Genomic DNA, 11,227 nt, shown 5'->3' with positions numbered 1-11,227 from the left:
GACAGGCAGACCCTGGCTAGGTAAGAGACGGCTAAGTGCTCAGGTCTAACCAACCCAGTTCAAGGTCAAATCCCCTTCATACCGCCCCAGAACTACAAGCAAATCACTATTTTATGATTCAGGCTCTGCATTAGGCCTTGGAGAATCTCAGGCTAGTGTTTTGAGGCATTGCCTAATGATGGGGGCTGACTGCAAGGTGAGGGGCACAGGGAGCGCGCCACACACATGCGCGCACACAAACTTCTTAATGGGCATTTTCCTGAGACCCCCCTAGGAGTGATCGTGGCAGCTCTTAAAGCGAGGTTCCAGACTTTAGGGTGCGAGTGGTGGATTTCTAGGGACTTTCCAAGTATGTTAAAACCAGACAACTGTCTTTTGCTGGTGGGCAGATGGCGATCCTAGAAATCACCCTTTCACACGCACAGGCGCGCGCACACACATGCACACACACGCGTGCACACACGCGCACACACGCTCACGGAAGCCCCGCCAGCCCGCCCCACTGTAGCCCTGGGGTTGGGCTGACTAATTGGAAAGTCCCGCGCTTTCGCGTCTCCACGCCGGAGACAGGTCCGCGCAGGAGGATGCAGCGCCGGGCGCACACGCGTCCACCGCGCCGCCACGGTCCGGGCGAAGGCGCCGGAGGGGGCGGGCGGCGCGCGCACACGGCCGGCCGGGGCCGAGGCCGCAGCGGGGGCGGGGCCGGCAGGGGAGCTGGGCGCAAGGCCTTTCAAGGGCCGGGCGGGGCGGGCCGCGGGGAGCGGGGAGCGGCGGGGACGACCCAGGCTCAGGGGAGGCCCAGGCCCCGCCCCGGCCCCGCCCCGCAGGCCGCGCCCCCTCCCCCGCCCCGCGGCCCCGCCCCTTCTCCGGCCGCCGCTGGGCCGCGGGCGGGACGCCTGGGGCGGCGCGCTGGAGGAAACGCGCCCGCCACAGCCCCGGGAACTACCAGACGCCCGAGTCGGGAACGCGGGACACCGCGTCCCCATTTGCCAGGGGTGCGGGGTTAGAGGCGCAGTCCCGGGCCGTGGCCGTCGTGAGCCGGCCGGGCTTCTCCTCTCGCTCACCCCGCCCGCCGGCCTCTCGGCGCCCGGGGCCCGCGCCGCCAGCCGCCCGGATCCGCCCGCCGCGCCCCCTCCCCGCCCCCCGCGAGCCCCGGCCGGCCGCGAGCTGATGTCGTGAGCTCGCCGCCCGCGGGCTGTGCGCCCGGCCAGGGGCTGCCTGGGAAGTTGGGGCGAGGCGCGCCGGGTATGCGCCATCACCATGTCCCGCCTGGACTCGTGGCTCGGTGAGGTCCAGTGGCTGGGCTTGGTGGCGCTCTTCGTCGTGGCCTTGGCCACTGTGGGCCTGTACCTGGCGCAGTGGGCGCTGGCCAGGGCGCGACCCCGCTCCCCGAGGCGGGCGGCGGAGCCCGGCGAGGGCCAGCGCCCCGAGTCGGATGCGCTGCTCGCCTGGATCCTGGCGCTGAGCAGCTGGAGGAACCAGTGGCAGGCCGCCTGGGTGACCGCCCTGAACGAGGAGGCCAAACGGAAAGCGGTGAGTTTCCGTGAGGGCCGGTCGTGCTGCGGGGTCGGGCGCGGTGATCTCGGGGTGCGGGTTCAGAGCAGAGCTCTTCTTCCCTGGAGCCTCGCCACAGCCCTCGACTGATTCAAGGGGCAGAGCATCCTTGAAAGTTAGGAGAAAGACCCCTGAAGACTGGAGGACCTTTGATGGGGAATCAAGGCAAAATGATTAGATTTTATTAACCAGACATGAGGTGTGCCAGGCCCTAGGCTCCACTGGAGGGACAAACTGGCTGTTGGAGAGACTTTTCGGGGTGCCCCTTCCCCTTCAGGCTCTTCCTGGCATCCCTTGCCCTTCCTGGCATCCCATGTGGATTCCCGTATGCAGTTGGACACTGAACTGCTTTTGCACCTGAATAACTGCGAACCAAATATGCTTCCCCGTACAGAGCTGAATTTCGCCCAGCATGTTATTTCCAAAAGGTTTGCATTCCTTGGCGCTTAAAATTAGTGACCGTTGAGGGCTAGCCACTCGCCAGACATGTATTGGGGGCTTCAGGTACCTCTGTCATCTCTGAATCCTCACAACTCCTGCGACAAAGGCGTTGTCAACCTTTTACAGGTGGGGAAACTGAGGTCTGGAAAGGTTAAGTAATCCGCCCAAGGTCACACAGCCTGTGGGTGGCAGAGCTGGGCTTTGAACCCACCTATCTCCTGCCTCACAGCTCAGGGGCTTGTGATTGAACCCGGCTGCCTCTTGCTCCTGTGGTTATGTTCATTGTCTGGTTGATGGCTGGGTGACTTATTTTTGCTTCTAAGACATCTTGGTTTAATGACAAGCTCCTGGCGTCTGCTATTTCTAGGTGTTCCATAGGAGGAATGGGGGCCTGGGGGGTTTGGGGTACCTGCCAGTCTTCGCCTGTCCTGATGGCTCCCAGGTGTACCACATTCCTCCACCTGCTTGGGAACTCAGTGGAGAAGCCTGTGGCGCTTTGCTTTGGAAACAGTGAATGCTGTGTGTCTGGACCATCAACCTTCAAAATATTCCACGGTGGGCCCTCTGTCTGGTCTTTGCGCATGGCCTTGACTTACTCACATAGCCACGGATTTAAAAAACAAAATAGCTTTGAGTGTGAATGAGCATAAATCCAACCAAAGACCGTGTTCTGAACCCTGGGGGGGAAAAAAAAATAACCGTAACTTTTGGATGAAAAAAGCCTTCAAGGTCATTTGACTGCCGTCTGCCTCGGTGCCTGGAGTCCGTGCCCCGGCCGCCAGAACTGGGCAGCTCTTCAGGGGAACCACCCCACCTCTTGTGGGAGCCCCTGAAGCCATGTGACCGCACCTATGTGAGCAAACACAGATTTGTTTCCCCACGAAGCTGCTGTCATTGACCCCTGGTTGACCTGGCGTCCTGGGCCTGGGTTCCAGGGCTGAGTACACTGCAGGCTGGAGTTGTGAGCAGGTGAAAGTCTTGTCCCAGCTGGATGAGACAGGGGGCATGACGTGGGCCACTGATTCTGCTTCTCAGCCTTTCGTGAGCTGTAACATGCGTGTTGGTGTTGGGTGCATGATCTGTAGGGTCCTGGTCACTCCCCTGGGACTCCTGAGAGGGTCCGGCAGAGGCACGAGCCTCCCTCCTGTAAGGCTGGGACAGTCCTGCTTAAACCATTCTGCCGTGTTCCCTGACATTTCCTGATTGGCTTAGAAACTATGATTGCCTTCGATAGAATGCTTCCAGATTACCCTCGTGCCTGGAGCACTGAGAGAGAAAGGAGAATATCCCTGCTCTGGAATTTGTCTGCAGCCGGTCGGGTAAGGCTGAGAACTGAAGAAAATACCTGAAGGTTTCGGAGGCAAACCTTTCTCCCTACTCACTTGAATCTGTGCGTGGGAGGAGAGAGGGCCCTTGGCTCAGGGGGCGGGGAGAGAGATTTGGCTCCTTTGCACCTTCCGTTCTCTGCTATTCGCCATGCACTGCAGAGTCTTAGACACCAGTTTTTCCAGAACTCCTGCCCGGAAGGGGCAATAATGTACTGGGTTTAAGCTCAAGGCAGCCCTGAGTCTTCTCTGACAGTAGATTGGGTCTGACTGTGGTGTCAGGTGTGTGTGTGTGTGTGTGTGTGTGTGTGTGTGTGTGTGTGTTATGGGAGGAGGTCTGACAGTAGATTGGGTCTGACTGTGGTGTCAGGTGTGTGTGTGTGTGTGTGTGTGTGTGTTATGGGGGGAAGGAATTGGTGGTGTCACTTTGCTCTCCCTGGTGCCTGGAAATGTTGCTTGATTTGAATTCAGATGGAACGTTCTGCAGGCTGATAGGATCTGGGGAACTCCTGCCCTGGCCTTGGCATACCTCTCCCCTGTCCTGGGCCATCCCGACTGCGACACTCATGACAGCGTGGGTGAGCAGGCCCTGGTGTTTCGTTAGCGGCTGTCCTGACCTGGCAGCCAGCCCTGCGGAGTCTCCCTCTGCCCTCCCTGCAACACGATTTCCACTAATCCCCGATTAGGGTTGACACTCCAAGCCTGCACTCAGCCCAGCGAGCCACAGCTTAGCATCCCCCTTCTGCCCCCACCCTGTCCTGTTATCTGTCTGCCCTGGCCCGGGAGGAGACCACTTCTCTGCCTATCGCTGGGGGATTGGCAGTAACTCAGGCATCTCCAGCATCTTCCGTGCAAGGTGGGATTCTCTCCTGAATGGAGCGACTCCTCCCATTCTGTTTTACCCCAGCTTGTATTTTAGGACTGCAAGGAACCCTAAACCCTTCTCGCAGCACCTCTTCCTTCTCCAAAAGGGGAGACTGAGGCCCATGGGCTAGAGAGACTTGCCAGGGTTGACCTAGACCCTGGGCTGGGGGTTCTTCATGGGCCATCCACATCTGCAGTCACGGTCCCCTATGGACAGCAAACTTGACTTTGAGACCCAAATGTTTCCTTTAGTTGAGGTCCAGCAAGAAAGGATAAAAGGGTGTGATTGTTTAATGCATCATCCCTAACAAAGGGGCTCCTATCTCCTAGGAGCTGAGGGTGGGTCAGTAGCTTGTGCAGTCTCCTTTGGCCCCGGATGACCAGTGACTGTGGCACTGCAGGTTCCCTGTGTCAGAGGGCCCCTGGGATTGCAACCCTCACTCTGAATAATTAGGATGGTGAATTGGAGAGACAGGTGAGGAAACCGTGGCTGCTCTGCCAGCTGGTCGGGCTGATGCCAGGTGTTTGGGGAACACTGGCGAATCGCCTAGAGAGCTTTGGAAAAATACACATGCCTGCTCCCTCCCCCGCTTCAGACTTAGGAAGTTGTTGGGGGCGCAGGGAGCTTACTGTATTTTTCACAAGTTCCCCAAGCTAGCTCCTCGCTAGTGAGAAGCTGCTGGCTACACACAGTGTCCGTAAGCCAGCCACCAGTCAGTCAGTCAGGTCCCCCTCACCCAACAACGTCTCTCCGCTCTGGCATTGCAAACACCTAATTCCAGCTGATCTGATGGCAGTTCGGTCCCAGAGAACAGAAAGATCCCAGAACTGGCTCAGTCACCAGACTGGGAACTAATGCTGTATTATTTAAAGGCAACAGCTGAGGTTTTCCCTTTGGTTCCCCTGCATTTACATGAACATTTACAAAGTGGTTTGGGGTGACAGTCACCCCAGCAATGGTCCACACCTTCGACACCCACCTGGTGGCTCCAGGGTTGCCGTTTCCACAGCAGGTCACCAGCTATGGAAGCCAGTGTGCCCATGGTCCCGTGCCCCCTACCGGTGGGCTGGACAGCGCCTTCCTCCCAGGGCTGATGCTGTTGGGACCACATGCGGAGAGCAGCAATCCGAGAGTGAGGGCCACGTTCTGGACTTGTCCAGAAATGGGCCACTCAAGCAGGCCCGGGCCCCGGGTGGGGAGGGTTAACAGAGCTGTTTGTCTCTTTAGTCTTTTGCCCCAGGATTTTTTTCGGAGGAATGTTCTAAATGCAAATGACCGAGACTGTAAGACAATTTGTGGTCTTTGTGGGGAAAAAAAAAAAAAAAAAAAGATGTCCTGTGAACTTAGAACATGTTATTAATAGCTCTGACTTGTATAGGAGCTGTGGCAATTTGAAAAGTAAACAAAGTGACAAGACTTGGGAGTTTCCTTATTCTATAATGAGCTTCGAGCGCTCCTCACAAAAATTCAAGCTCCTTGACCACCCATGGAGGCCACAGTATAAGTCAGCTGGTAAGAATGGGAAGGCACTCTCTACCTGACCCCCAAACCGGTCTCCTTTCCATTGCTCAAACATTCAGCGTTCTTTCCTGTGTGGGATCTTCCCGCTAAGGCATTTCTTGCGTCTCTAACATTATTTAACCTTTCTGCTTATTTAACTCCTGTCAGTATTTCAGGTCTCAGCACAGGGGTCCCTGACCTTCTCATTTTTTGGAGGATGCTGCCCCACCCTCACCCCAGCAGGGCCTTGTGGTCACCGGTGCCCTCATCAGCCCCCGGGATTGTGAGGGAGGCCAGAGCCCTGTCCGTCCAGGCACAGCGCACCCGGTGCCCAGCGCACGGCTGGCTTGGGCCAGGTGGCGACTGGAGCATGAATAACAGGCCCTGTTAGAAACTTGTCGCTGGAGGGGGAAAAACGGTGGAGATGTGCATCACCCCGTCTGGACACAGGCCTCCCCTGCTTGGGAGCTGGCCAAGCCTGGGCCAAAGAAGCTGTTTAATGTGCTTTGTTTTTCACTTCTAAAGAATCAACATTAAAGGAGGCTCACTGATGACTTTGCAAACTGTCAATAGAAACGAGGAATAGATGCCAGTTCAGGTTGTTCTTTGCATTCACCCATTCTCTCAGCAAGACGGGAATTCAGGGGAAGGAAGAGTGGGTGTAGTGTTAGTGTCAACTAAAATGCAGCCAAAGCTAACATCCACTCCTGTCAGCCCCTCCTGGGTTGCTGAGGAGGGAAGGGACCTCTTGAGCCACTCGGAAGAGCTGTGTGACCACTGCTTAGGCTGGAAGGCAGCTCTGGGGCTGTGTGACCTTGGGCAAGCCCTGACCTCTCTGTGCTTCATCTGTGGAAGAGGATAAGTTTGGGTTCAGTCTGGAAAACAGCATCCACTCCGGATGCGATGAGATCTGTGCGAGGCCTTTAGTCAGTAGAGTCAATAAAGATGGGCTGCTTTCTTGTAACATCTTCCTTAAAAAAAAAAAACTTTAAATTTTTTACTGCTTTTAGATTTAGAGAGAAGTTTCAAAAATAATTCCGTTTCCTTACTTTCCTCAGCCAGCCTTACATAACCATAGCACAAGAGCAGAACCAAGAAATTAACATTGGTACAATGTTACTATAATGTAGTATAATGATACTAACATTGTAAAAATATGAGAAATTAACATTGGTATAATGTTACTATATTTCATAGTACAATGATATTATCATTGTAACCTATAAAAAATTAATATTGGCACAATGTTACTATATTTTATAATAAAATGATATTAACATTGTAACAGTACAAGAAATTAACAAAAGTTTTTAATGAAATTGAAGACCCTACTTTTTTTTCTTTTTTAACATCTTTGTTGGAATATAATTGCTTTACAATGTTGTGTTAGTTTCTGCTGTATAACAAAGTGAATCAGCTATATATATACATATATCCCTATATCTCCTCCCTCTTGCATCTCCCTCCCACCCTCTCTATCCCACCCCTCTAAGTGGTCACAAAGCACCGAGCTCATCTCCCTGTGCGATGCAGCTGCTTCCCAATTGCTATGTATTTTACATTTAGTAGTGTATATATGTCAATGCTACTCTTTCATTCGTCCCACCTTACCCTTCCCCCTCCCCGTGTCCTCAAGTCCATTCTCTACGTCTGTGTCTTTATTCCTGTCCTGCCCCTAGGTTCATCAGAACCTTTTTTTTTTTTTTAAGATTCCATATATATGTGTTAGCATATGGTATTTGTTTTTCTCTTTCTGACTTACTTCACTCTGTTTGACAGACTCTAGGTCCATCCACCTCACTATAAATAACTCAATTTCCTTTCTTTTTATGGCTGAGTAATATTCCATTGTATATATGTGCCACATCTTCTTTCTCTGTTCATCTGTCGATGGACACTTAGGTTGCTTCCATGTCCTGGCCATTGTAAATAGTGCTGCAATGAAGATTGTGGTACATGACTCTTTTTGAATTATGGTTTTCTCAGGGTGTATGCCCAATAGTGGGATTGCTGTGTCATATGGTAGTTCTGTTTTTAGTTTTTTAAGGCACCTCCATACTGTTCTCCATAGTAGCTGTATCAATTTACATTCCCACCAACAGTGCAAGAGAGTTCCCTTTTCTCCACACCCTCTCCAGCATTTATTGTTTGTAGATTTTTTGATGATGGGCATTCTGAACGTTGTGAGGTGATACCTCACTGTAGTTTTGATTTGCATTTCTCTAATGACTAGTGATGCTTCATGTGTTTGTTGGCAATCTGTATCTTCTTTGGAGAAATGTCTATTTAGGTCTTCTGCCCATTTTTGGATTGGGTTGTTTGTTTTCTTGATATTGAACTGCATGAGCTGCTTGTAAACTTTGGAGATTAATCCTTTGTCAGTTGTTTCGTTTGCAAATATTTTCTCCCATTCTGAGGGTTGTCTTTTCATCTTGTTTATGGTTTCCTTTGCTGTTCAAAAGCTTTTAAGTTTCATTAGATCCCATTTGTTTACTTTTGTTTTTATTTCCATTTCTCTAGGTGCTGGGTCAAAAAGGATCTTGCTGTGATTTATGTCAAAGAGTGTTCTTCCTATGTTTTCCTCTAAGAGTTGTGTAGTGTCTGGCCTTACATTTAGGTCTTTAGTCCGGCCTTACATTTAGGTCTTTAGTCCATTTTGAGTTTATTTTTGTGTATGGTGTTAAGGAGTGTTCTAATTTCATTCTTTTACATGTAGCTGTCCAGTTTTCCCAGCACCACTTATTGATGAGGCTGTCTTTTCTCCATTGTATATTCTTGCCTCCTTTATCAAAAATAAGGTGACCGTATGTGCGTGGGTTTATCTCTGGGCTTTCTATCCTGTTCCATTGATCTATATTTCTGTTTTTGTGCTAGTACCATACTGTCTTGATTACTGTAGCTTTGTAGTATAGTTTGAAGTCAGGGAGCCTGATTCCTCCAACTCTGTTTTTCTTTCTCAAGATTGCTTTGGCTATTCGGGGTCTTTTGTGTTTCCGTACAAATTGTGAAATTTTTTGTTCCAGTTCTGTGAAAAATGCCACTGGTAGTTTGATAGGGATTGCATTGATACTACCCAAAGATTGCTTTGGGTAGTATAGTCATTTTCACAATGTTGATTATTCCAATCCAAGAACATGGTATATCTCTCCATCTGTTTGTATCATTTTTAATTTCTTTCATCAGTGTCTTATAGTTTTCTGCATACAGATCTTTTGTCTCCTTAGGTAGGTTTATTCCTAGGTATTTTATTCTTTTTCTTGCAATGGTAAATGGGAGTGTTTCCTTAATTTCTCTTTCATATTTTTCGTCATTAGCGTATAGGAATGCAAGAGATTTCTGTGTATTAATTTTGTATCCTGCTACTTTACCAAATTCATTGATTAGCGCTAGTAGTTTTCTGGTAGCATCTTTAGGATTCTATGTGTATAGTATCATGTCATCTGCAAACAGTGACAGCTTTACTTCTTCTTTTCCAATTTGGATTCCTTTTATTTCTCTTTCTTCTCTGATTGCTGTGGCTAAAACTTCCAAAACTGTGTTGAATAATAGTGGTGAGAGTGGGCATCCTTGTCTTGTTCCTGATTTTAGAGGAAATGGTTTCTGTTTTTTACCATTGAGAAGGATGTTGGCTGTGGGTTTGTCATATATGGCCTATATTATGTTGAGGTAAGTTCCCTCTATGCCTACTTTCTGGAGAGTTTTTATCATAAATGGGTGTTGAATTTTGTCAAAAGCTTTTTCTGCATCTATTGAGATGATCATATGGTTTTTATCCTTCAGTTTGTTAATATGGTGTATCACATGGATTGATTTGCGTATATTGAAGAATCCTTGCATTCCTGGGATAACCCCCACTTGATCATGTTGTTTGATCCTTTTAATGTTCTGTTGGATTCTGTTTGCTAGTATTTTGTTGAGGATTTTTGCATCTATGTTCATCAGTGATATTGGCCTGTAGTTTTCTTTCTTTGTGACATGTATGTCTGGTTTTGGTATCAAGGTGATGGTGGCCTCATAGAATGAGTTTGGGAGTGTTCCTCCCTCTGCTATATTTTGGAAGAGTTTGAGAAGGATAGGTGTTAGCTCTTCTCTAAATGTTTGATAGAATTCACTTGTGAAGCCATCTGGTCCTGGGCTTTTGTTTGTTGGAAGATTTTTAATCACAGTCTCAATTTCAGTGCTTGTGATTGGTCTGTTTATATTTTCTATTTCTTCCTGGTTCAGTCTTGGAAGACTGTGCTTTTCTAAGAATTTGTCCATTTCTTCCAGGCTGTCCATTTTATTGGCATATAGTTGCTTGTAGTAATCCCTCATGAGCCTTTGTATTTCTGCAGTGTCTGTTGTTGCTTCTCCTTTTTCATTTCTAATTCTGTTTGAGTCTTCTCCCTTTTTTTCTTGATGAGTCTGGCTAGTGGTTTATCAATTTTGTTTATCTTCTCAAAGAACCAGCTTTCAGTTTTATTGATCTTTGCTATTGTTTCCTTCATTTCTTTTTCATTTATTTCTGATCTGATCTTTATGATTTCTTTCCTTCTGCTAACTTTGGGTTTTTTTTGTTCTTCTTTCTCTGATTGCTTTAGGTGTAAGGTTAGGTTGTTTATTTGAGATGTTTCTTGTTTCTTGAGGTAGGATTTTATTGCTATAAACTTCCCTCTTAGAACTGCTTTTGCTGCATCCCATAAGTTTTGGGTCATTGTGTTTTCATTGTCATTTGTTTCTAGGTATTTTTTGATTTACTCTTTGATTTCTTCAGCGATCTCTTGATTATTTAGTAACATATTGTTTATCCTCCATGTGTTTGTATTTTTTACACTTTTTTTCCTGTAATTGATATCTAGTCTCATAGCATTGTGGTCAGAAAAGATACTTGATATGATTTCAATTTTCTTAAATTTACCAAGGCTTGATTTGTGACGCAAGATATGATCTATCCTGGAGAATGTTCCATGAGCACTTGAGAAGAAAATGTATTCTGCTGTTTTTTGGATGGAATGTCCTATAAATATCAATTAAGTCCATCTTGTTTTTATGTATCATTTAAAACTTGTGTTTCCTTATTTATATTCATTTTCGATGATCTGTCCATTGGTGAAAGTGGGGTGTTAAAGTCCCTTACTATGTTTGTGTTACTGTCGATTTCCCCTTTTATGGCTGTTAGCAGTTGCCTTATGTATTGAGGTGCTCCTATGTTGGGTGCATAAATATTTACAATTGTTATATCTTCTTCTTGGATTGATTCCTTGATCATTATGTAGTGTCCTTCTTTGTCTCTTGTAGTAGTCTTTATTTTAAAGTCTATTTTGTCTGATATGAGAATTGCTACTCCAGCTTTCTTTTGATTTCCATTTGTATGGAATATCTTTTTCCATCCCCTCACTTTCAGTCTGTATGTGTCCCTAGATCTGAAGAGGGTCTCTTGTAGACAGCATATATCCGGGTCTTGTTTTTGTATCCATTCAGCCAGTCTGTGTCTTTTGGTTGGAGCATTTAATCCATTTACATTTAAGGTAGTTATCAATGTGTATGTTCCTATTACCATTTT

At 48.1% G+C, this 11,227-nt stretch overlaps 1 protein-coding gene across 9 annotated transcripts in view; it reads left to right on the top strand.

The window, feature by feature from the left end:
• Positions 1-795: 795 nt before the first annotated feature.
• Positions 796-11,227, top strand: part of C2CD2 (C2 calcium dependent domain containing 2) — a 61,191-nt gene continuing 50,759 nt past the window's right edge. For 5 of the 9 annotated variants that reach the window (XR_014262703.1, XM_082458789.1, XM_082458795.1 and 2 more), the window contains exon 1: positions 796-1,533. Coding sequence is in view for 8 of the 9 variants with exons in the window: in XM_082458789.1 (XP_082314915.1) it covers positions 1,261-1,533 (273 nt within the window). In the remaining variant the exon portion in view is untranslated. The remainder of the gene's footprint in view (positions 1,534-11,227) is intronic. The other 4 variants (XM_082458788.1, XM_082458793.1, XM_082458794.1 and 1 more) reach the window with 1 other exon arrangement.

The sequence above is a fragment of the Balaenoptera physalus genome (genome assembly GCF_965194825.1).
Source record: "Balaenoptera physalus genome assembly, chromosome: 4".
Lineage (NCBI taxonomy): Eukaryota > Metazoa > Chordata > Mammalia > Artiodactyla > Balaenopteridae > Balaenoptera > Balaenoptera physalus.
Note: the sequence above shows the minus strand (reverse complement) of the source record. Positions and strands in the feature narration are given on the sequence as shown.